Below are 26,355 nucleotides of genomic sequence, written 5' to 3'. Positions count from 1 at the left end.
ACACATTTCCAATTTTTTTAAATTTAATTTTATTTTTTGAGACAGGGTCTCACTCTGTAACCCAGGTGGAAGTGGCACGATCTTGGTTCACTGCAACCTCTGCCTCCCAGGCTCAAGCGATCCTCTCATCTCAGCCTCCTGAATAGCTGGGACTACAGGCATGTGCCACCACACCTGGCTAATTTTTACATTTTGTGCAGAGATGAAGTTTCACCACATTGGCCAGGCTGGTCTCGAACTCCTGGGCTCAAACGATCTGCCCACCTCAGTCTCCCAAAGTGCTGGGATTACAGCCATGAGCCACCACGCCCGGCCTACACATTTCCAATTTTTCAATGAACCAATGCACACAAACTCTTCCCTTGACTCCATGTTCTCCCTCCTTCCCTTCCCATCCACACTCGCTGCCTCCATTTCCTCATCTCCATTCTCTCCCTTCAGTTACTGCACTTCACTAAAATCACCCTGGGTAAGATCCCCAAGGACCCTTTCATTGTAAACTTCAGCTGGTAGATTTCAGTCCTTGGAGCAGGTGACACTTTTGACCACCTTGTTCTTATTAAAACATTCTCCTCCCTCCGTTTCTATGGGTCCCTTCTCTTTTGGTTGACTTTCTATTCAGCAATACATTCTCCATATCCTCTTCCTACGCCCATTCCTTAATGTTGATATTTTGAAGGGCTCTGCCTTCAGCCTCTTCTCTTCTCCACTGCAGAATATTCCTGGCCCATCATCTACAGTCATGGCTACAACCCCATCTGCTTGGTTATGGTTCTCGGATCTCCATTTCCAGTCCTGACTTTAGGTCTGAGCTTTACTGTCACAGATAAAACTTCTAGGGTGGGTGTGGTGGCTCACATCTGTAATCTTAGCACTTTGAGAGGTCAAGCTGGAAGGATCGCATGAGGCCAGGAGTTTGAGACCAGCCTGGGTAACACAGCAAGACCCCATCTCTATTTATTGGGGGGCGGGGGGGAAGGAAAGAACTTCTAGACATAGCCCCTGAGTCTTGTCTTGGATATAACTTTGAGATGTGGTCGTGGGTCTTCAGAGTCAACCTGTTTGAAACTGGACCCATCATTTTCTTCTCCCACATTTGCTTCTCTTCTTATATTCTCCATCACGGTTTGTTTCATTTACTCTCCCTCCAACCATGGCACTGAGATAATTCATGCAGTCCTGCCGTGTCTTTCTGCCCTCAACACACCACACACACCAGCCCACACACCATGTCCACATCCAATGGGCCACTGAGTCCTATATCAATGCTACCCCTCAGACACCTCTTGCATCAGGCCCTTCTCTTCTTTCCCACCACCACTGTCTGAGGGCAGGCCCTTTAGGGACAGTTGCACTAGCCTCCCCAAATGCTGTGCTCACCTTCCACCTCACATCAGCCTGCCCTTGCTAAGCCTACTGCGGCTAGAATGATCTTTCTCTCATGAAAAGCTGGTCTTGGGGCCAGGCACGGTGGCTCACGCCTGTAATCCCAGCACTTTGGGAAGCTGAGGCGGGCAGATCATGAGGTCAGGAGTTCAAGACCAGCCTGGCCTACATGGCGAAACCCCATCTCTGCTAAAAATACAAAAAAAAAATTAGCCAGGCTTGGTGGCATGCGCCGGTGATCCCAGCTACTCGGGAGGCTGAGACAGGAGAATTGCTTGAACCTGGGAGGTGGAGGTTGCAGTGAGCCGAGATCGCGCCACTGCACTCCAGCCTGGTTGACAAAGCAAGGCTCTGTCTCAGAAAAAAAACAAAAAAAACAAAAACAAAAAAAAAAGAAAGAAAAGCTTGTCTTGCCCGTTCAAGCTAAAACCCTGTAGTGACTCTTCATTGTCTAAGCATCTCATCTTTATCCACCTCCCAATCCTCATCTCCCATCATCCTGACAAATCCTATGCTCTGCTGAGGGCAAAATACCTGTAGATCTTGTTCCATCTGCCCAAAAAGCCTTCCCTTTCACTCTTCCCTTGGTGAAGTCCTTCAACTCCTCCAAAACCCAGTTCCCTCCTCTGGAGCCTTCCTTGACCTCCCCAGGTGGGGCTGAGCCATCCTGCTCTCCGCTTCCCACATGCCCACCTGTGCCATGTGTTACAGCCCCTACTACATGTTAGTCATGTTTGTGTACAGGGTTGCATTCTCAGCACAGTGCACCGAACCTAGCACACTCTGCCTATTAGGGTAGATATTATTGAATAATAATACATAAAGGCATGACTTTGGGGTGAGCTGCCCAACTTGAGTCCCAGCTGATATTCATAGAACCGCACCACTTGGCAGTCAGGGGTAACCCAACCTTGGAGAGAAAATCCAACCACTTCTTCATCTATGCAGCATTTGAATGTCATGCACCTGTTTGGGGTCAGACACCACCATACTGGGCACTGGATTCCAAGATGAATTAAACACTGCTTCGACCCACAAGGAACTCAGAGGTCAGTGATTAGAAAGCCCAGGTAAGAGCATCCCTGGCTCCTTATGTGTAGGAGCTGGGGCTCCAGGATGGATACATGTGTGCACTCATCTTTTCTTGGGGGATGTGGTAGCAGACGCTCTGTCTCACCCCTAGATGTTGTGACTGGGGATCAGTATTACTTAGGATGAGGGTCAAGAGGACTTACTGAGTCTGCACATACGGATGCACTTAGGTAAACAACATCACCAAATTGCACCTGGGGCAGAGAATTATGGCCCCTAACATTGACAGCCAGGGGCCATGGAAAAATGTGTAACCTTGTGCCATGGGTTCCTGCGTAATATCTCCCAGGTGACATTCATATTTGCATTCAAGATCTGTATCTATAGATCTGTATCTGTATCTATATGTATGATGTTGTAACTGAGGGAAAGGCCCAAACTGGGCTTGCTCTGTTGATAACAAAATGTCACGTTGCTCCAGCATAAGCAATAGAAAATAGTTGGAACTCTAACAACAACCCCAAAACAATGAATTCTCCCTTGGAACTAAAAAGACTAAGAGACTTGATGGGAATCCGAATGCCAGAACTCTCTCAGAAGCCAGAGGTACAATGGCTTGGAAGATGTGGGGCTAAAAGTCCGTCTCAACATACCTTTCTGTAAATGGTCAAATTTAAAGCCCTCCAATCAGATTCTGCCAAGCCAACATTCCTAAATCTTTTCATTGCCTTCTGATCCCATAAATTTACCCCAGGCCTCAAACTGGGGAGACATTTTTTCTTTTCTTTTTTTTGAGATGGAGTCTTGCTCTGTTGCCCAGGCTGCAGTGCAGTGGTGCAATCTCAGCTCACTGCAGCCTACACCTCCCAGGTTCAAGCAATTCTCCTGCCTCAGCCTCCTGAGTAGCTAGGATTACAGACGCATGCCACCAAGCTGGCTAATTTTTGTATTTTTAGTAGAGATGGGGTTTCACCATGTTGGCCAGGCTGGTCTCAAACTCCTGACCTCAGGTGATCTGCCCACCTCAGCCTCCCAAAGTTGTGGGATTACAGGCATGAGTCACCGTGCCTGGCTGGGGAGACAGATTTGAATTCACTCCTGTCTCTTTGCTGACCAGTTTTGCAAATAAAGCCGCTACTTTTTCCAAAGCTAGTGCTTCATAGGATTGGCTTCTGTGCCCATGGGGCAGCAAAACCATTTGCTTGATAAAAATGCGGTGGCTCTCACCAGTAATCCCAGCACTTTGGGAGGCCGAGGCGGGCAGATCACCTGAGTCGAGACCAGCCTGACGAACATGGAGAAACCCTGTCTCTACTAAAAATACAAAATTAGCCGGGTGTGGTGGCAGATGCTTGTAATCCTAGCTACTTAGGAGGCTGAGGCAGGAGAATTGCTTGAACCTGGGAGGCGGAGGCAGCCTGGGCAACAGGAGCTAGACTGTCTCAGAAAAAAAAAAAAAAAAAAAAGTGATGTGCTGTTCTTGGTGATCTGAGTAAGTAAAGGATGAATAAGAAAGACACCATGTTAAAGAAGCTGAATGTCTGCTAGGAGAGCTAATGCATGTATACAAATAACCAAAATGCAACAAATCCCAGAAGGAATGATCCTGCAGAAACTTCCTGATGAAAAGCTTCAAAAACAGCACCCGTAAAGTGCTTTGGGTTTCAAATATAAGCTCAGGTGTTCTGGGCTGGCGAGCTTGCTAGATGGAGCACAATGCTAAATGGGGCCAAAGGCACAGGCCAATTACCTGGGGGTAGCTCATCTCAGTGGCCACCAGTGACCTCAAAACCCAGCCAGCCTCATTCCAGAAAGCCACGTTGTGCATAAGTTGAGGGGGGCTGTTGGATACTGGGGAGAGTCCAGCACAATTGTAACTTTTCTATGTCTTCTCTAAGCCCAGATGTCTGCTCTCATTTTAATTTTGCATGATCTTGTAATGGCACCAAACCCAAATCATGTGAATTTAAAATGCCCTAAGCTTCAAAATATACGCTCTCTCTTTATAAAGTTAACATGATTGCTTCTGAGTTTTTAGATAAATTGAATGATTGAGTGCAAAAACACTGTTTAAATCAGAGTGCGATACACATTTTTTAAAATCCCAGTTTAAAAAAAAAATATATATATATATATATATTGCTTGGTTTCAGAAGAGAAACAAGCCTTTTGTTGACATGATGTCAGGGGAACAGTACTAAAAAAACATCAAAGATAGTCACACACACACACATATCCCAGAGTATTCATAGGGAACACCCTCTGTCCTTCCCATATGCGGTGTGGAAAACGGGGCCAGAACGATCCTGCAGAAACTTCCTGATGAAAACAACCCCGTCAGCCCTTCCCAAGCTTGAGGCCGGCTGCCACGGAACCCCAGCCAGGGCTCCAGCGCTTCCTTCGCGGCTCCAGGGACGCAGTGCCCTGCAGGCATCGCCTGCTTGCAGCCGACTTGAGGGGCTCACGGAGTCCCCTGTGCCCGGGACGCGGCTAGATCCTGGGGAAAACCCCTCCACCCAGCCCCATCTGGCAGATAGACTCCAGATTAGCAACCCCGGAGTCACGTGAGCCAAATTTACGCCGTACCCCGGTTCCAAGGTTAATCACCCCTCGCCCCCTCCGCTTCCCGGCTCCGCCGATGTGCCTCCTCTTCAGGCGGGCCTGGGGTCTGCGTCTCCCAGGCAGCTTTGGGGGTGGAAAAAAGGAGGGGAGCGGGGGAGGGGAAAGGAACTTCTTTGTTCTTTCACCGGATAAACTCAGTTTACGGAATTCTCCAACACCCACTCCCACCCCCAGTGTGCAAATATCTCTGATCCTCACTTGGAGGGCGAACTACTTCATTCATTGAGACTTTTGTGTTCCTGGCCCTAGTCTAAGTATTATCTTGTAAGATCACATTTAAGTTTCCCAACAACCCCCTGAGGTAGGTGTTATTATCCCTATTTTACAGATAAAAAGAAATGAGGTACTGAGAATAGCTTGCCTAGGGTTTTACAATTAATAGATTGGCACAGTTAGGTTTTGAGCCCCAGTCTGTTTTGACCCAAAAGCCCTAATCTTTATGGCTGTTCTTTATATAGCAGGAATAAGAGTAATAACCACTCCTTGCAGAGCAATTACTATATTCCAGGCACGGTGCACGGTATTTCTCCAAACTACTCTCAGAGGCAGGTTTGCCACTTACCCGTTATGTGGCCTCAGGAAGTTTCTTAACCTCTTTTTGACTCAATTGCCCTGTCTGCAAAATGAGGCTAAAAATATGGTTGTCATGAAGAGTAAAAGAATTAATATATGTAAAGCCTGGCACACATTCATCCCTGAAATTGTTGTTGCTGTTGTTTTTTAACCATCATCTCCATTTCACAGGTAAGGAACCTACCCTTGGAGAGGTGAAGGAGTGAATTAGTCCAGCTTGCCCGGTGCACACCTAGCTGCAGAGAGACCCCGCTCAGAAGCCGTGCGGGATAGGGGCCCCACAGGCAGGTGAATTGCACTTGGCAGGTGGGAGATGAGCTTCTCCGGGGTCGCTGCAGAACGCGCAGCAGCCCGGGAGGCCGCGAATGGTTATCAGTTACCACGCAAGGCTGGGGGTCCGCCCGCTCCGGATTTGCTCGTAGTGCGAGGGCCCCGGGGGTGTGCTGGGGGATCCCGCCGGGCCCACTTAGAAGCACTCGGGGGGACACCTGTTCGGGACACCTGTGGACGGGGCCCGGCTGCACCGCAGGAGCCCCCCGCCCTGGCCCGCGCGCACACACAACCCCCAAGGCGCGGAGGCCGCCGGCCCTCCCGCCCGTCGCGCTCCAGGGCGGAGTTTCCTCCTCTGCTCATTGTTCACGGCCCAGCGCCCGCCCAGCCCCGGCCCCGGCCCCGCCCGGCCCGGCCGCCGCCGCTGGCGGGCTCCTGGGGGAGGGGGAGGGGGAGGGGGAGGGGCGGGGGCGGGGGCCGGCGCTGACGGGACGGGCCAGGAGTAGCCGCAGCCGCCAGTGGGGCCGCAGCCGCGCAGACGCCGCCCAGGACGCAGCCGCCGCCGCCGCCGCTCCTCTGCCACTGGCTCTGCGCCCCAGCCCGGCTCTGCTGCAGCGGCAGGGAGGAAGAGCCGCCGCAGCGCGACTCGGGAGCCCCGGGCCACAGCCTGGCCGCCGGAGCCACCCACAGGCCTCCCGGGGCGGCGCCCACGCTCCTACCGCCCGGACGCGCGGATCCTCCGCGGACACCGCAGCCACCTGCTCCCGGCCCAGAGGCGACGACACGATGCGCTGCGCGCTGGCGCTCTCGGCGCTGCTGCTACTGTTGTCGACGCCGCCGCTGCTGCCGTCGTCGCCGTCGCCGTCGCCCTCCCAGAATGGTGAGTGGCCGGCCCGGGCTCCGCCGGGACTCCCACCGTGCCCATGTGCCCCCTGCCCGGCCGAGCTGCAGGGAAGCCCGGCGCGCCGCGTGGTCCGACCCCGAGCAGCCCTATCACCGCCGGGGCCACACACGGAGCCCTGACCTTGCACCATCCACGCCCCCTCCAAACTCCGCAGCGCGGCAGGTGCAGGGCCTGGGCGTAGATTCGTCTCCACTCTCCACTCGGGAGGAGTGGGCGGTGGATTCTGCCCGGGCAAACAGGGGCGCGCCGGTGCTAAGTGGGTTTGCATGGGAAAGAAAAGGGAGACCGCACCGCGAGGCTCCACGCTTCTGCGGGACTCTCGGAATCTGATTACACCTTTCCTTCGTGTTGGAGGGAATGAGGGGCTGTAGTGTGTATTCGTTAATTCCAGGCAAAGAGGCAGGCGAGAGGCTCCCGAGGAAGTCCCTGAAGCAGGTGACAAGCCTCCAGCCACGGCCCACGCGGGCTATGTGCTTACCCGTTTGCAGAGGTTTTTCTAAGTAATGTGTGCAGGCTCAACTCCCTGAGCCCGTGCTGGGGCAGGTACAGAGTCTTAAGTGGACCTTCCACAGTCCCAGAGTCACCTGGCTGAGTGGGGGTCCTACCTCCGTGTCCCCAGAGCAATCGCTTCTTAGTGCGTGGCTACGATGGTGAGACCCCCCTCGAATCCTCTTGTTCAAACGGGAACTTCTCTCTCGTAGAATAGGATTGGGCTGCATTTTAGACACACCTTAGAAAATGTACCTGTCTCTCATGAAACACCTGCACCTCAGAAACATCCCCTCCCTGTTTCTTTTCAAGGTGAAATGTTACCCTTTCCCTTTTCGGGGACAGGCAATGGCTGCAAACTCAACCAGAACAGGTGTTCTTAAGCCCCTAGGGAACAGCCGGAGTCGGCTCAGCCCCACGGGAGAGGTGCATTTCTCATTCTCTTTTGCCCACCTGAGCACATGTCTGCAGGAAGAGCGGAGGTGGTGTGATCACCCTAGGGCCAGGAAGGACTGCGGGGACAGCACAGACAGGGTAGGGACTCTGCTGTGAGCAGGTGCCGGCAGTTTGGGACTGGACTCTAAGGGGCCAGGGGAGATGGAAGGGCAGTACAGTCTCTCCTCTGCACCGCAGGAAACCTTTGGTAGTGGGCAGGCACTGGCACTCAGGGAGCAGGCAGGCGTGGGCATCCTCCTGTGGCCGGCGGGAGACTCCACCAGCCTGACTAGAAAGGGAAGGTCCCGGTGGGGGGAAGAATGTGTGTCCCTGGAAGAGGGGCTGCAGTGTGAGGAACAGTCAGAACAGCTTTCAGAGTGGCAATCACTGAAGAGCCACACGACATGCAGGGTTGAGATGACACGGGAGTGTGGTGGCTCCTTAGCCCTACTCTGGGGACAGCTGGACTTCAGGGTGGGCCTTCATACGAACCTTTTATTGGGAAGCCTCTTAGAACCACCCAGAAGGGCGTTGGGCTGTGTCAGGAAAGAGGGGTTAGTCCCTAGTGCTTCTGAGCTTAAGGAAGCTGAGCCACCCTTCCTTTGAGGAGTGGGAGGCACTGTGGGACAAGACCCTCCCTGTCTGCCCTAAAAGGAAATGTTCATAAGTCACCAGTGGGCAAAGCTCTGACTCCAGCTCACTGCTGGCTTCAAGGATGGCACTGTTTTTCCTGGCACCTGGGCACTGCCAGAAACCATGTCTCTTCCATGAAGCACCACTTCTGGCCTAGCACAGGGTTTGGCACATGGCAGAAGTTTGGTATGTGGCAAACAAAAATGACCATAACCCAGTGCCTGCTCTAACCAGCAAGTAACTTGGCCTATCCGAGCACTGTATGCATTATAGTATGCAGCACTGTTGGGAAGCACTTAGAAAAGTGCAAAGTGCTAAGTGGGGGATGGGGAGAGGATGATGATCATGATGGTGATGATGATTTGCATGTATTGAGGCCAGAAAAGGCTTGTAGGGGGCATGTTGCGGCAAGGTTGGTCTGTTCAGTAGCTATGGTGCCTTCTACACCACCCTCTAGGGACTCAGTAAGGCCAGCTCCATCCCTGTCCTTCTGAAGGTGTGGTCGCCTGGGCTGCTGTCATCGGGAATAGCATAAACACTGCCCCCCATCTGCTGGAATCCTGTGATTTGATTAAAAGCAAGAAAGATTTATAGCTCGAGTCTCTGCAACAAAGGAATTATCCCCAGACAGGTCCATCCCTGCCCCTCTCCCCCAGCTTACCTTCCAATATATGGGCAGATTATGCAGCCTACAGCAAAGAAAGCATTCACCTTAAGGGTCGGACAATTCATCAGACCCCCTTTCAGTGCTTTTTGGTTTGATAAGCATCTGGCAGAACCACAATGGTAAGTCACATCTCCGTGCCTCCGTTTCGTTATTTGTGAGATAGAATAAAAGAACCAAAGGGACCTCTAGTTCCACCATGATAAGATATCTGGGGTTCCGTGTTCCCTCAGCTACTGAAAGGACAAGCTGATTCAGTACTCTCAATCTGATGTTGAATGGATGAATTCTGGGCAACAGAAAGGCAGCTTGGTGGGGTGGAAACACTCAGACTTTGGGTCAGAGAGATGTGCGTGACCATGGACAAAATAGTGGACCTCCCTGAACCTCAGTTGCTTCATCTATAAAGTAATAACAGCCCTACCTTGTGGGTTGCTATGAAGATGAGCGAGTATATATATCATGGGCTTGGCTTTACGCCCAACTCAGGATCAACACTCAAAAAATAGCTATGATGATTAGTAAGCATATATATTGAGCACCTGGTGGGTTTAAGGGACCCCAGGCATTGGGATCCTGCCAATGTTTGTGGGTATCAGTGGATATATGATAATAAAAACTGAAGCCCCAGTGCCAGTCTGTGGGAGAGGGAGGCATATGGAAAAGAGTATAAGATTTGGAAGGGGTGGTCTGGAGGTCTGGAGAAAGCTTCCTGAAGGAGGTGGGGTTTTCACATAGGGATTTTAAAATTAAAAGGGTCAGTGTTTCCTAATGTGGCTGAGGCTCTATGAATTGTAGTGTGTAGGGGAGAGGCAGATTAGGGACGGGGAGTCTGTGATGGCGGTTCTTGAGATGGAGTCATTGAGGCTTTGGGGAGATTAGCTCTCAGAACTGGAGAGAAAATTCCACGGTGGCAGGGTGTGGCTGCTCACGCCTGGAATCCCAGCAAATTTGAGAGGCCAAGGTGGGAGGATCGCTTGAGCCTAGGAGTTCAAGACCAGCCTGGGCAACCTAGTAAGACTGTCTGTACTAAAAAGACAAAAAAGTTAGCTGGGCATGGTAGTGGCACACGCCTGTAGTCCCAGCTACTCAGGAGACTGAGGTAGGAGAATTGCTTGAACCTGGGAGACAGAGGTTGCAGTGAGCCAAGATCACGCCACTGTTCTCCAGCCTGGGCAACAGAGGGAGACCCTGACTCAAGGAAAAAAACAAGGTGCCCAGGGCTGGGGTGGGGGAATGTGGGTGTTCCCAGCATGGTGCAGCTTGGGACAGGATCTGAGGCAGGAGCGAGCTGGACATGGCGGGGTTAGGAGCCAGCCATTCAAGGGCAGACCCAAAAGCACCTGGTGTCAGCGTGGCCAGAGCTTTGGAGTGTGGTCGTCCAGAGAAGGGCTGAGGAGGGGAGCGTGGCCTGCCCAGGAGGGTCCTCAGGGTGTCCCCCAGGCCTAGAGAAGGTGGGGGAAGAGGCATGGAGGCTGTCCCCCATCTGGTTTTCCTCAGGAACCCATGTTTGAAAGGAGAGGAGGGTGCTGCCTGGGGTTTTAACACCACTGCCCTGTGGAAAGCTGAGAGGGGAAGGGGACTAGACTCCCTGTGGTTAGAATTCCCCCCCTTGCAGGGAGGGAGGGGAAGAGCCACTCCTAGCCACCCCCAGGCATCATCTCTGAGATGCCTTCCCTGGTTTCCTAGGGAGAACCAAAGTGTGTTCCACGATCTGTGTGTCTCCTCCACCATGCGGTGAGGCCCTCGAGGGGCCAGCAACATACTTATCACCACCTCCAGGGCCCAGCCCAGCACCCAGTGCTGAGCGGTCGCTTGGGATACTCTGGACTGTAGAACTGAGGGGAACCGGCTTCAGCCCTGGCTTTAGCCTCCCTGGAAGGGGAGTTTGCATCCTGGGAAGGGATGTCTGGCCAGTGGGCTTGTTCTCCAGCAGCCAGAGCTGGTGGGAGCAACTGCTGAAGGTTAAGGCTTCTGTGGGGCTGGTGACCCCTGTGATGCTGGTGGCTGCTGTGGAGCTGGCTCAGCACTTAGCTCAGAGCCCTTCACTGTTTTTTTTTTTTGAGATGGAGTCTCGTTCTGTCACCCAGGCTGGACTGCAGTGGCGCGATCTCAGCTCACTACAAGCTCCACCTCCCGGGTTCACGCCATTCTCCTGCCTCAGCCTCCCGAATAGCTAGGACTACAGGCGCCCACCTCCACGCCCGGCTAATTTTCTGTATTTTTTAGTAGGGACGGGGATTCACCATGTTAGCCAGGAAGGTCTCGATCTCCTGACCCCGTGATCCGCCCGCCTCAGCCTCCCAAATTGCTGGGATCACAGGCATGAGCCACCGCACCCAGCTCAGAGCCCTTCACTCTTAAGGGAAGTGGGAGGAATCGTGTCTCCAGTTCACTGGACTTCTCAGGAGGGGACGTAGATGACCCCTATTCCAGGAAGTCATCCTTTGAGGCAGAGGCCCTCTTCAGGGCTGCTGAATGCAAGCTTTGCTCTAGCTGAAATGGAAGTCATTCCTACATAATCAGAGAAAGAGAATGGCATTGCCCTGCCCATCCCTACCCACCAGCCTGAGCCTGCCTGGACACTTTCATTGGACCTCAGCCAGGAGCTCTTTACCCAGCTCTGGGCTCATTTCCTATTTGCACCCACTGGCCATGAAGCAGGGCAGGGAGCTCAGCTAGTGGGGTTTCCTGTCCCGGACCCAGGAACATGAGCTAAGTTGGATGGGCCTCTCTTTATCATGTGTCCTGTCTGCTCTATGGGGCTGTTAAGAAATCAAGTGATGTAGCAGATCTGGGATGGTGACTCCTACCCTGCACAGGCCAAATGACAGGGACATTCTCTATAAGAAAAGCCTTCAAGAAAATTGACACAGAGGATCCCTTAAAGGAGCCTCTTCATATTTGCAGTAACATTTGCCATATGACTGCTTCGAGTCGGCAGCCTGCAGGCTGTGCAATGTGGAATTCGGTTGGCAAAGGGTACTTTCCACACCACTTCTAAATGAGCCAGAAAATCATAGGACACAGAATTCTAGAGCTGGGGAGCCTTCTGGAAATCATCTACTACAACCTGCTTGTTTCAAATGGGGGATTGCAGGCCAGGGAGGTGGGTTCATTTGCCCAAGTTCCCAGTGACTCTCAATAAATAGCTTTCCAGGAGGTGGGTGTGCACACGTGTGTGTGCGTGCGTGCGCATGTATGTGTGTGCATGTGCGCATACGTGTCAGCTGTAAATACCAGAATAGAACTCAGCCCTTTCAGTGCTGATTCCCTCCTGGGAATTGGAAAAACTCACCAAATCCCCTTTATATATTTTTTTATTTTACTTCTTTTTTTTTTTTGAGATGGAATCTCGCTGTGTTGCCAAGGGTGGAGTGCAGGTGGCTTGCTGCAACCTCTGCCTCCCAGATTCAAGACATCCTCCTGCCTCAGCCTCCTGAGTAGCTGGGACTACAGGCATGCGCCACCACACCCAGCTAATTTCTGTAGAAATGGGGTCTCACCATGTTGGCCAGGCTGGTCTTGAACGCCTAACCTTGAGTGATCTGCCCACCTCAGCCTCCCAGTGCTAGGATTACAGGCATGAGCCATCATGCCTGGCGAAAAACCTCTTTAAAAAGGATTTTAGGATGGTGACAAACCTATACTGTGCCCACATCTCTTTCCCTACCCCTCTACCATAAGGGTAAATTGAGGCTTGGGGCCATGTTGCTATTTAAGAGTTAGACTCCTAAGGGTGCCTGGAATACTGTGCCATAGCACTGGCCACCATGCATTGTGCCTAAATATGTCTGTGTTTGCCACTGGCCCACTGGCTGAGAACCCCCTGTCATGTCCACAGCCTCTAGCCAAATAGGTGGTTAAGAAATGTTTGCGGGATAATTGGCTGCACAAAATGCAGCGTTCAGCTGCAGATTCATCAGTGGCCCTTGCCCACATCTCCCGCATCCCAAGCTCTTGCATTGTCTCTGAGTCCTGGCCCTGCCCTGAATCGCTGGAGCAGCAGCAAGCACAGACCCTCAGCTAAGAGGGTCCCCCAGCTAAGGTTGGCCCCTGGGCCACCTCCAACCATCCCCACCCCCTTCCCGGACATATATCACCACCACCCTCTCTTCTTTTGTAGCCTTATTCCCCTTGGGAATAAGCCACCTCACACTTCCCAGGACCAGGGTGTAGGGTGGCACCTCGTCCACCAATTGTCATGGCCGGAAGGCTATGTATGTGCCTCCACTCAGGGGGAAGAGAATTCTAAGGAGCGGCTGAGAGAGGCTTGCTATCTGGCCCTGGATTGGGGTGAAGGGGCCTCCCAGAGCCAGGCCCCTAGGGATGTGTGGACTGACCTGGGGTCTACGCTGTCTGATTTCTTAACCTTCCAGCTACCCGACCCTGATCAGGGTAGAAGGGACGGCAGTTAAGCAAGCCGGTGAGGAGGGCACTCTGTAATTCTTGAACATACTGGCTGTGTGTGAGGCTGAAGCCACAGCTCCTTCTTACCTGAAATTCATGGAGCTCTGCCTGAGGACTGAGTCCCTTTGGTCTCCATCCAGCCAGGTTCCCATGCCAACCTACTCCCAACACACTGATTGGAACCACAGAGCCCTCCAGCTGGGGTAGCCTGCCTTTGCATGACCTTTATCTCACAGACCATTCCAGAGAGGAGAAACTGAGGCACAGATGCAAGGACTTGCAGTAGATCATACAACCAGCTCTTCTCCAAATATGTACGTGGTTCACTCCCTCACTTCCTTCAGCTCTCCCCATGAATGCCACTTTCTCAAAGAGGCCTACCGGGGCTGCTCTGCTTAGAAACCCCTCCCCCCAGCACACTCTTTTCCTCCTACTCGCCTTTATTTTCTCCATAGCACTCGTCACCTGATATGTGTTCATTGGTTTGTTTGTTTGTCTGTCTCTCCCCCGTTAGACTGTAAGTTCCATGAGGGCAGGGACTTCCATTGTGCTGTAGCCACAGCACCTAGAATAGCACTTAGCTCAAAGTAGCTGTTCCATAAATATAGGTTGAATGAATGAGTTAGTAAGTGAGTAGGTGTCAGGGCTGGCTTAGAACTTGCCTGCCAGCCTGTGCTCTGTAAATGCAAGGCTACCTGATTCAAGAAAGAGGTGGCAGGTGGGGGCCGGCCTAGGTCCTGGGGGAACAGGCATATGGGCAGGAAGGAGCAGGGATTCCTGGTAGGAAGCAGGAGGGGGCCATGTCTCCTGTGCTGTCCCCACCCAAAGGATCCTTCAGCTGAGGATTGGGGCTTGTGTTTGTTAGAACTTGATTTGGCTGCTCATAGCAACAAAAAAGAGTAGTGGATTAAATAAGACAGGCATCAGTTATATCTCTCTCATATCATAGAACTTCAGAGGGGTGGTATAGTGGTTCTGCCATCATTCACACGTGGCCTCGTGGTCCAAGGTGGCTGCTGGAGTTCCAACCATCAGGAAAAAGGAAGGAACAAGAAGCATGTGGCTCCTCTTTAGAGTGCGCCTCCCAGAAACCACATGTGACACTTCCAGTCACATTTTGTTGAACAGAACTTAGCATGTGGCCACACTAGCTGAAAGGCAGGCAGGAAAGAGAACTTAGGGAAGAGTAATTTTTATTTCAGGCACCCAAGTGCCTACCCAAAACACAGTGGTTCAGTTACAAGGAGGAAGCAGAGAGAGGATATTTGCAGTAGGTGACTGGCAAATGCTACTGCAGAACTGGTCCCTGCAAACCTTGGACGTCTCTGTAGCTGCCCTCTGTCCTCACCTTGCCGGTCAGATCAGCTTCGCCTCTGCACACAGCTCTCAGGAAACACAGCTCTCAGGAAGCCTGGTCCCACTTAGTCCTCCGGTTATGTGGCTGTAGCCTTCTGGTCCTGAGGGGCAGTTTCTGGTAATGCACAAAGAAACCTGGCTCCTTCCTAATTGGGTCTTGAGCTGCAACAGGGATCTGAGGTGTCCCAGGACCTCCATAAGCTGGGCCTTGGGCAGGGTAGGAGGGGAAGGACCTGGGTTCCCCCACTGGCCTGTGGATAGGGAAGAAGTGTTTCTGCTCCCCATCTCTCCCTCTCACCTCAGAGCAGGTGAGTGCAGGCCAAGGAAATACTGTCTTAGGGGTTTGGCTATGAGCTCTCAGTGACAGCAGCAGCCGGGGGCCAGTGACTTTGAAACCTGCGGGTGGTATTCCGTGGAGCTGCCTTGGGGGCCACTGAGGGCTTGGGATGCATACCTCGAGAGGAAAATAAAGAGGAGGCCGATTTGGGGGGAGTTTTACGTCCATCCTCTTCATGAAGGCCTACTTTTAACTGTTCCGTATGATAAGTCTCTACGTAAGAATTCCTTTGACAAAAAATTTTGCTGTGATGGTGAAGAGAAGAAAAATGGAAATCTCTGCTGATGCCCTAGACTCTGCAGTTAAGAGGCTTGGATTTTAGCCACAGCTTCGACACTTGCTAGCCTTGTGATCTCAGACTTGTTCCTTGACCTGGGCTTCTCCAGCGGGAAAATAGGTATTGTGCCCTCCTCCATAGCAAGGGCTAAATAGGATCATGTAGGTGGTGCCTCTGATGTGCAGAAAGCATCCACACGTGTTGATTTTTTTTTTTTTTTTTTTTTTTTTTTGAGATGGAGTTTCACTCTTGTTTGTCCAGGCTGGAGTGCAATGGCGCGATCTTGGGTCACCACTACCTCCGCCTCCCGGGTTCAAGTGATTCTCCTGCCCCCGCCTCTGGAGTAGCTGGAATTACAGGCATGCACCACCACGCCCACCTAAGTTTGTATTTTTAGTAGAGACGGGGTTTCTCCTTGTTGGTCAGGCTGGTCTTGAACTCCCAACCTCAGGTGATCCGCCTAATCAGCCTCCCAAAGTGCTAGGATTACAGATGTGAGCCACCCGCACCTGGCATGTTGATTTTATTTCTTGTATTGTTGTCAGCCCTAGCCCAGTGTGAGTCAACAGACCCTGTTACCCCACCCCCAACGCCATGCTAGAGCAGCATCCTCTGCGACCTCACAGGGCCAGGTTTTCTTCTTCAAGGCCCTTCCCCATTACTCAGGCTGGGGGCCTCAGTGCGGGGAGGCAGGGTTAGTTGCAGACCGCAGTTTCAGATAAAGGTGGCCAGGGTGGGCTTAGCTAAGAAGCGACTGAGATGGCGCCCCCTGCCTTCCTATTCCTGCCTGGTGCTCCTCAGCTCACCCCTAGGGGGCACTGCCCTTCACTTTGGGGCTTTGAGTCAAAACAGACTTTTTTTTTTTTTTTTTTTTTTTTGAGACAGGGCCTCACTGTGTTGCCCAGGCTGGAGTGCAGTGGCACGATCTCGACTCACTGCAACCTCCGCCTCAGGAGTTCAAGCGATCCTCTCACCTCGGCTTCCCCCATAGTTGGGATTACAGGCACCTGCCCCCAAGCCCAGCTGATTTTGGGATTTTTAGTAGAGATGGGGTTCTCCCATGTTGGCCAGGCTGGTCTTGAATTCCTGGCCTCAAGTGATCCGCCCACCTCAGCCTCCCAAAGTGCTGGAATTACAGACGTGAGCCACAGCGCCCGGCCCAAAACAGGCTTTCTGAAGCCACCTGCACCCCGATCCTGGCAGCCCCCTAGGTGGTTAGCCCATAACGTGGTTAAATGCAGTCTTCCACCTCTTGGCTCTCTTTCTACCTGGATAAATGGCGCTTGTGATTGGGTAATCAGCTCCTGGCCACGCCCACTGTACACTCCCTCCTAGCCCTGGGATCCCAGTCTCCCTTTCACTTTCCTTTCTCAGATCATCCAACCCTGAGCCTACCCCCTCTCTTGCATGAAATTCCTCTTGATGCCATCGAGCCAGGCAGTGAAGCAGGCAGTGACACGATGTTGATCTTTCTATGGCCAGCTCTCCATTTTCCTTCTCAGGAAAGGGAGGGCATGGGGGAGGTGCATGGAGCTACAGTCCAACAACTAGAGAAAGGAATATTTCCTCACAAGGACGAAAAGTGGGAGGAAGATAGGAAGGGAAGGTAGGAAGTACTCACAGATCTGCCTTGAGGGCATTGCTCTGTGCCTCAGTTTACCCACATGGTAAGTCTGGGCTAGCACCATATGAGGTTTTTTATTTTACTTTTATATTCCATAAAGCAAGCTGTGTTCCAAACTGTGTCCAGTAAGAACATTTCGTAATCCTCAAGATTTTAATAGTTATGCTCTCAATGAATATTTAATAAGATGAATACATTTCCCTTCTTAGAAGGTCAAAATACATTATGATCTTACATGCTTTGAAATATCCTCTAAGGAAGATTACTTATTACCTTTGTTTTAACCCATCATTCCCCAAACGTACTTTAACTATGGGACCATTTCCTTTTCAGCTTCCTCTTTTTAGTAGAACATCGATCCAGATTTAGTAGAACATCAAGAGGAACAGCTTCCTCTCTTTAGTAGAACGAGAGTGTTTAACATCTTGTGAAACACTCATGTTTCCCCAGGATATTTTGGGGGAAATACTGATGTGAAGATAGAGTGACCAACTGTCCCAGATTACCCAGTATAAACAGGTTATCCTGGGATGTGGGACTTAGAGTACTAAAACCCAGACAATCCTGCGTAAAGACCAAGCTGGAAAAGCATTAGCTATAACAACACACTCACATGTGTCTAGCTGAAATGAAGAGGGCCCTCTGACCTTAGGGGATTTATAGGAAACAACATGGCAGGTCGCAGCCAGTTTGAAGGCTGCTTGCCCCAGAGTCCATTGGGAACAAGTTACATTCCAGGCTGGTGGCCCCTCAAGAGTGTTTGCAGTGGTGTTGCTTCTCAGCCAGAAGTGGGAGCCTCTGTTAAAAGAATTATGGAAGTGTGTGTTTTTGATGTTTGATCTTTCTGCCCAGATGGGGGCAGACATTGTTTGCCGGTTGCCTGTGGCTGGCTCTTTCCTGTTGTGCCTCTGCCCCCTGCTGCTTTTTGAGTCCTTGACCCTGACAGCATCACGGTGCTGTTTTAGATCCTGAGTCCCGTCATCCTGTCATCCTGTCATCCTGCCCCAGGAGCTTGGGGAAGGGGATTCCAGGATGTTCTGGTAGCCAGCACTGTCATAGTGGCTCACAGACAGTTCTGGATAAACAGGGCCTGCTGAGTGCATGGGTCTCATCCACCTTCATGCTGTCATTGTTCCTGGGAGTTGGTGGTTGAGGGGGTAGTGTGCTTGTTTGTTAAGCCACCAGCTTGCATGTGCTTTTCCAGCTGCAGCTAGCACCTAAGGCACTACTCGCAGGTGGGACAATGAGGAGGGGTGCCCATTGTTCAGCCAGATGCAGTCCTGCATCCTGCCCCGGGGGCACTGCCAAGCGTAGTACAGGGCGTGCGTGCATAGTACAGGGCATGCGTGCGTAGTACAGGGCGTGCGTGCGGAGGCCCTGCTGCTCCCTCCCCAGGCCTGTGCTGTCCTAACTCCTGCCCACACCTCCCTGATCTGGAGGCCCTGAGAGCACCGCCCAAAAAGTTGCTTCTCATCCTGAGGTCATCCTGGGTTTTGCTTCTCCATGGCTGGGGTTCTAGAGAGCTTGTGCTGTGGATCGGCTTCTGGGGAAGGGCAGGTGGGAGCCGTCCTGGCCTTTCGTTCACCCACGGCATCCTATGGGGATTACACTTGGGCAGGGAAATTCTCTGGCTTTACAGCCCTGGATGAATCTGTAAGTCTGGTCCTGTTGACACAGAATCACATCTCTGAATGCCACAGGCACTCTAGGGCAATCGTGTCCATGTGCCAGCTATAACTGGCCCTGGGGTCTCCTGTTGGCTAAGCGCTGGGTGTTTGTGTGGGTGCGCCACATGTACACAGGGCTGGTGGCAGTCACAGTGAAGAAAACCAGCAGGGTCCATCTGAGTTGAGTGTTGAGCTGAGGAGTGGGTTTGCAAAAGAAACAGATCCTCTGTCCAGACACTCACAACCCAGTGTCCTCCCTGCAGGCCTCAGTTTCCTCATCTGTGAATGAGGAGCTGGCCCAGTGGCTCTCAGGGGCCTTCCTGTTTAGTATTTCCCATGGTCTAAAGCTGGGTGATTTCGGCCCCAGGACTGCTGGCGTCATGGGACTGATGGGTGTGTGTGGCTGCATATGCAGAGGGAACCCAGCTGGACAGTGTGGATGTTCTGAGCCATTGGGAATGGCTGGAGGGGGCTGTTCTCATGCATTTGGCTTCTGGGGACAGGCAGTGACACCATGGATTCCTGGGTAATGTGAAGGGGGGCATGGACACATGTCCTGTAGTGTCCTGGGGGCTCTTCGTGTTTTGCTGGCCTCGGCCCTTTCTTCATCTCACTGCAGGTCAGATGCCTCCCTTTCCCCTGTCCAACAACCAAGAGGGGTGCAGCACCTGGAGCCAGGTGTATGTGGGCACTCAGGCCCCACAGGATTGGAGAGCTGCACTAGGAGTGGGACTACATGGTTCTTAGATGCCAAAGAAGGCGTGGTGGTGCCTGGTCCTCTGACTGCTTGCTCGTCTCTACTTGTTGGGCTGAGATCACATGACATCTAGGCTTCCTCTAGCTGTAACATTATGACTCTGGGATGCGGAGGAATGTGATGCCTGCATGGCTTTTAAAGAGCAGGGGACAAGGGATGGCCTGGCACGGTGGTTCACACCTATAATCCCAGCACTTTGGGAGGCCGAGGCAGGAGGATCGTTTGAAGCCAGGAGTTCAAGACCAGCCTGGGCAACATAGTGAGGCCCTATCTCTACATACAGTTTAAAAATTAGTCAAGCATGGTGGTATGCACCTGTAATTCCAGCTACCTGGGAGGCTGAGGTGGGTACTACTTGCTAAGCCTAGAAGTTTGAGAGGCTGTAGTGAGCTATGATTGTGCCACTGTACGCCAGCCTGGATGACACAACAAGACCCTATCTTTAAATAAATATGAAAATAATAAGTTTAAAAAGTAGAAAACAGTGGCTTAAAAACATACATTTGGCTGAACTGATGACAAAAAAGAAAAGCAGAGAACATCCCAGCCTCTGGTCACAGAGCACCGTGAACTCAGCCCCAGCCTGTCCCTGGCCCCTGCGTCCAGCCCGAGGGGTGGCATCAGCTCTTCACGCTCTGCATCTCTAGACCTTGTGCCAGCAAAGACCAGGCTGTAAGGGAAAACAAGAAAGGTGACAGCTCCTCGGACCAGGATCTCTGGATCCTGTGATCCTGGCTCTGCTTCTCCCTAGAAGCTGCACTACTGCCATGCTCTAGAGGGAGGGAGGCTCTAACTGGCGCTGTACATGCTTTCCAGACGAGAAATCCAAGGCGGAGGATGCTGGTGATTTTACCTAGAGTCACGTCTTGAGGCTCCAGGTACCCCTTTCCACTTTATTTGTTGCTGTTATTGCTGTTGTCGTCATTGAGACAGGGTCTCCCTCTGTCACCCAGGCTGGAGTACAGTGGCACAAACATGGCTTACTGCAGCCTTGACCTCCTAGGCTGAAGCGATCCTCCTGCCTCAGCTTCCTGTGTAGCTGGGACCACAGGCATGCACCACCATGCCTTGCTAATTTTAAAAATTATTTGTAGAGGTGAGGTGTCGTTATATTGCCCAGGCTGGTCTTGAACTCCTGGGCTCAAGTGATCCTCATGCCTCAGCCTCCCAAAGTGCTGGGATTACAGGCGTGAGTCACCGCAGCCAGCCTCCCTTCCACTTTGAATTAGCCTTCTTTTCTTGTTCTGGGCATGGGAGTGGCCAAATAAACTTGGCCTAGACATCTGGGCCTCTGCACCCACCTTGCAGGGTAGCCAGACTGGGCAGAGAGAGAGGGCAGAGAGAGAATGGGGCATGGAGCCTGGAGGGCCAGGGGGCAAGAGACGGTGCCTTCCTTTCCTCCACCCCTTTTGGAGCCCCAAGTCTGACTTAAGAATCAATCTTGTGTGATCTAAGCAAACCTGACCCCTTTCCTGACCTGCAAAACTTCAGAGGGAAATATTTTGCTCCCAGTTTCTTGGGAAAAGAAGAGCTGTGAGTTCACAGCTGTGCGCATGAGTGTGTGTGTATGTCATTGAGGCATGCACTCAGTCATGCCCCTGTCCCCCCTCTCTGATGTCATGAAACTACTTTTAGGGGATGAATGTTCAGCTGTTTGGACACCTGGCTCCAACTGGGGCTGGCCCTGAGATTCTTGATTCACTTCCCTAGGCGGTGCCCATAGGAAACCGGGCTTCCTTGACGAACTCTAACGTCTCAAACACAGGGAGGGCCATGATGACTTGGCTTTGTTTAAAAGGAACATGGCCTTTAACTTTCCCTGCAGGCCCTGGCAGGGGACAAGGGAGCCAGTCCTCAATTGTTTAATGATATCCACTTACTTGGTTTGTTTGTCTTTTTTTTTTTTTTTTTTTTTTTGAGACGGAGTCTCGCTCTGTTGCCCAGGCTGGAGTGCAGTGGCTCACTGCAACCTCCGCCTCCCAGGTTCGAGCAATTATCTGCCTCAGCCTTCCGAGGAGCAGGATTAGAGGCGCCCACCACCAAGCCCGGCTAATTTTTGTATTTTTAGTAGAGATGGGGTTTCACCATTTGAACTCCTGACCTCGTGATCCCACCCGCCTCGGCCTCCCAAAGTGCTGGGATTACAGGTGTGAGCCACTGCGCCCGGCCTGTTTGTTCTTTTTAAGCAACACCTTCCCACCCCCAAGTCACCCCCAACCCCACCTCCACTCCACTCCCTACTGTCCAAAAGATAAAGGCTCCACTGTCAAAAACCACCAAAGAAATTCGGATCGTGTGCTCTGTGGGAGGTAATCATGCTTTTTCTTCCACCTCCTGGGCCAAGGAGAGAGAGAGGTGATAGTTTTAGCTTTATTTGCCCGGCTTTGCAGAGTAAGCGGGTGACCATCAGAGAGCCTTAGCTCCTGCTCCTGCTCCAACCCCAGCACGCATGGATTTAGTCTGGGATTTTGCCTGGGGAACGTGCCCTGCTGTGAATTACTCTGCAGCAAGAAGGACACAGGTGTTATTCCTGGAAGGGGAGAATTCTCGCCAGGACAGAACACAAAGAGGATAGAAATTTGGAGAGCTGAACTTGCTGCCTTAACCTTCAGTGTCCACCAGACGGAAGCAGATCATTCCTTGGGAAATTCACAGGCTCCATTTCACAGAACTTTCTCCCTCTCTTCCCAGAGGCACTCTCCGTTTCAGAGGTGACTATCCCACAGCCATGCATGCGGGACTTCCCTCTGGCTCGGGGCCCTTGTTTGTTTTAGGCCAGGAGTGGAGACTCGGCCCTGGTGGAGCTTTCCAGGGGCCACTGAGAAACCCATACACATCTGGTTATTTTCACGGCTGCAGGAGGCCGGAGGTGGCGTGGGAAAGACAACGTGCTCCCTCAGAAAAATATTTACCAAGGTTGTTTTTGAACTTACTGCTAGGGGAAGAGTTGTGTGCCAAATGTCTGGGCGCTTTGGCTCTGGAAGTGTGTGTGTGCCTGGGGACAGGTTGCAGGTGCTCCTGGGAGCAGGGACAGGGCCAGTTGAGAAGGGTGCGGGTCGGTGCAGACCCAGTGTGATGGGTACTGGGGGGCGGGGGCAGGGTAGAACACTCATCCCCGAGACAGTTGGGTTAGAATCTGGCTCTCTGACCTGGGGTGGGACCTTCCCTGGGCTAGTCTGTCTCTCCTTTTCTGAACGAGGTACATAATAGGCCAGACACTGTGGCTCACTCCTATAATCTCAACACTTTGGGAGTCTGAGGCAGGAGGATCACTTGAGCTCAGGAGTTCAAGACTAGTTTGGGCAACAGAGTGAGACCGTATCTCTACAAAATAATCAAAAACATAGCTGGGTGTGGTGGTGCACACCTGTGGTCCCAGCTACATGGCAGGCTGAGGTGGGAGGATCATCTGAGCCCAGGAGGAGGTTGAAGCTGCAGTGAGCCGTGATCGCGCCACCGCACTCCAATCTGGGTGACAGAGCAAGACCCTGTCTCTAAAAAGATTAAAAATTAAAAGGTACTAAAGGTGTGTCCTCAGAGGGTGCTGGAGACACAAATGAGATCATATGCAGGAAGAACGTGGCGCAGAGTCCGGCCAATATGCTAAGACCTCAGTATTTGCCCAGTATTAAGTTTACAGTCATGAGGATAAACTGCTCTTAGGAGGTGTCATTTAATAGGTGGATTTACAGAAAGTTCCAGCATGTGAGTGAGGCAGCATGTCCACCCCTCTACCCCATGGTCTCAGAGCTGCCCCGAGTGTACCAGGACACATGCAGCACCCAGACTGGGCACGGACGTTCCTGTCTCCTGCTCACAGCAGGGGGTCGGCAAGGCTGGCTGAGCCTGGCTGCCCCTTCTTCCAGCCCCGCCCTCAGTAAGGATACTGTAGATTTGGAATATTTAAACATTTTCCTCAAAGTTTTTACATTTCGGGGACTGGGCGTGGTGGCTCACGCCTGTAATCCCAGCACTTTGGGAGGCTGATCACGAGGTCAGGACTTCAAGACCAGCCTGGCCAACATGGCGAAACCCCATGTCTACTAAAAATACAAAAATTAGCTGAGCGTGGTGGTGCGTGCCTGTAATCCCAGCTACCCAGGAGACTGAGACTGGACAATCACTTGAACCCGGGAGGCAGAGGTTGCAGTAAGCCGAGATCACAATACTGCACTGCAGCCTGGGTGACAGAGCAAGACCCTGTCTCAAAAAAAAGAGCTTATACATTCTAAAAAATATGTTCATTTTGTTCCAAGATAGATATGTCTCCCTCAACAGATGAGGAAACCAAGGTCCAAAGAGGTCCCCGGCTCACACAGACATCCAGGTCTCCATTTGCAGAGCTCACTTTTTCTGTGGAGGCTACATCACATCTTGGATGTGGTCATTTAAACTGACCTTAAAGACAGGGCGAGTGGCCACTCTGCCACCTCCCCCGGGTGCTGTCCTGTGGTGGTGACTTGTTTGGGAGCCCATCTTGGGCAGGCGAGGTTAGCGAAGGCATCCAGGCATCAGCCCTGTCCCCGTCCTCGCCTGCCAGCTGGCTGGTGTGTTGGCTGTCCCTGGGCACAAGGCCCAGGAAGACAGATCAGGATTCACATGGTCTGCTGCAGGGGAAGGGATTAGGAGGCCCCTGGGGAGGGTATTGTTTTAAGGAGGTTAGTCTGCTCTTTCCAGCTCAGGAAGAACCCATCCCCTTCTCTGGGCAGGCTGGTGGTCCCTAGACAAAGCCTGACACCACGTACAAAGCTCCAGGGGCTCGGCATGGGGACGCTTCTCTTGTTAGCAACAGCAACAACAGTGGGAGCGGGAGTGGGGAGCAGGATGGGGAGTGGGGAGCAGTTGAGAGGGAGAGGAACCAGAGCGGGCAGGGGTTGGCTGAGCCCCAGGGAGTGGTGACGCAGGAGTCTTAGGTGGCACCGTCGATTGAATTCCAGGCTCTCCTGTTACCTCTCTGCCTTCAGCCACGGAATTATAGTCATGAGTCATTCCAAAGAATGTATCTAGAAGCTTCCTGCTGAGGCGCTCGGTCCTGTTAGGGGGTAGGGGTGGGGTTCCACCCTCTGACCTCCACCTGGAGGATGCAGTGTCACCAACTCTGGGCCTGATTTTCATCAGGTGAGACTGTAGAGGTCATCAAACCCTGTGCTCCCTGCATTATGTGGAAACTGAGCCCCGCTAGCTGCTGCGCCAGGGCGGGATGGAGGATGAGGCTGGCTCCCCGCAGAGCGCTTCTGCCCCTGCCACTCCTTCCCTGCCAGGCCTTGGGGATGGGAAGCTCGGTCAGAGAATGGGTCTGGGACACACAACGGAGTGGGGCAGCCCATACAGAAACAGCCTGAGGGTCTGCCTGGGGGTGGGGGGGGTCATCCTCCCAACTAAGTCAGAGCACAGGGGAGGGGCCAGGAGCTGGTCTCCTGGTTCATCTCCCTCCTGTACTCTGCAGGGCCACAGTGGGCCCTGTGCAGCCTTGCCACAGATGTGTTTGAAGTGCATACACATCAGTTCCCCAAAGACAGGAACTGCGATGTTTCACAGAAGCCCTATTCACAATGGCCCTAAACTGGAAGCCGCCCAAATGCCCATCAGCAGCAGAATGGACAAATACATAGTGGCATGTGCACACAATAGAGTCCTCCACTGTAATGGGAGCGAACAGTCTGCGACCGCACACCACGAGAAGGATGAGTTACACAAAGCAAAGCTGAGTGAGGGAAGCCAGACCCAAGAGTCACGACGGTGTGATGCCATTGATATGAAATCCCACAACAGACACAACCCCGAATCTTCTCAGTCAGAATAATAGCGGTTACCCTCGGGGATGGAGAGGAACACAGGCAGGGCTTCTGAGACGAGCTGTCCAGTTTCACCATCTGGTGCTGGTTAAATGTGTGTATTCCCTCGAGGACAATTCATCAAGCTGTACACTTGTGATATGCACCTTTTTGGGGGGGTGGGGTGGGGCGGAGTCTTGCTTCCATGCCCAGGCTGGAATGCAATGGTGTAATCTTGGCTCACTGCAACCTCTGCCTCCCACTCCCAGGTTCAAGCAGTTCTCCTGCCCCAGCCTCCTGCGTAGCTGAGACTACAGGTACGTGCTACCATGCCCGGCTGATTTTTGTATTTTTAGTAGAGACAGGGTTTCACCATATTGGCCAGGATTGTCTCGAACTCCTGACCTAGGCCTCCCAAAGTGCTGGGATTACAGGCGTGAGCCACCGTGCTTGGCTTTTTTTTTTTTTAAAAACAGGTTCTCACTGTCACCCAGGCTGGAGTGCAGTGTTGCAATGATGGCTCACTGCAGCCTCGACCTCCTGGGCTCAAGCAATTCTCCCACCTCAGCCCTGCAAGTAGCTGGGACTACAGGTACACACCACCAGGCCTGGCAATCAATTAATTAGTTAACTAATTTACGCATACATACATATATACAGGGTCTCACTCTGTCATCTGGGATGGAGTGCAGTGGCACAATTATGGCTCACTGCAGCCTCCACCTCCCTGGGCTCAGGTGATCTTCCTGCCTCAGCCTCCTGAGGAGCTGGGACTACAGGTGTGCGCCACCACACCCAGCTCATTTTTGTATTTTTAGTAGAGATGGGGTTTCACCATGTTGGCCAGGCTGGTCTTAAACTCCTGATCTCAAGTGATCTGACTGCCTTGGCCTCCCAAAGTGCTGGGATTACAGGCCACTGCACCTGGCCACGTGCCATTTTTTAAATGCCTGTAATTCTTTAGTGAAACATTTTAAAAAATGATAGGGAAAGGGGCTGTTCTGAGAACCTCCTGACTGAGCACAGTAGAACCTACTGTGAGCTTGGGCAGCGGCACTGAAGGATGAAAACACCAGGCTCCAGACAGGCAGTTCAGGTGAGCCTCCCAGGGGGAGGGGCGCTGGGGACAGGAACCAGCAGGGAGA

General features: G+C 52.4%; 1 protein-coding gene across 5 annotated transcripts in view; it reads left to right on the top strand.

Annotated features, from left to right (window-relative positions):
• The first annotated feature begins 6,370 nt into the window (after positions 1-6,370).
• PODXL (podocalyxin like) overlaps positions 6,371-26,355 on the top strand; it is a 56,361-nt gene continuing 36,376 nt past the window's right edge. For 3 of the 5 annotated variants that reach the window (XM_057302762.2, XM_057302761.2, XM_057302760.2), the window contains exon 1: positions 6,393-6,763. In XM_057302762.2, the coding sequence (XP_057158745.1) occupies positions 6,670-6,763 (94 nt within the window). In that variant the 5' untranslated portion in view covers positions 6,393-6,669. Of the gene's footprint in view, positions 6,764-26,355 lie in introns of all 5 variants that reach the window. The other 2 variants (XM_034965003.4, XM_034965004.4) reach the window with 2 other exon arrangements.

Source organism: Pan paniscus, chromosome 6 (genome assembly GCF_029289425.2).
Source record: "Pan paniscus chromosome 6, NHGRI_mPanPan1-v2.0_pri, whole genome shotgun sequence".
NCBI lineage: Eukaryota > Metazoa > Chordata > Mammalia > Primates > Hominidae > Pan > Pan paniscus.
The sequence above is the reverse complement of the archived record's forward strand: the minus strand, read 5'-3'. Positions and strand labels throughout refer to the sequence as shown.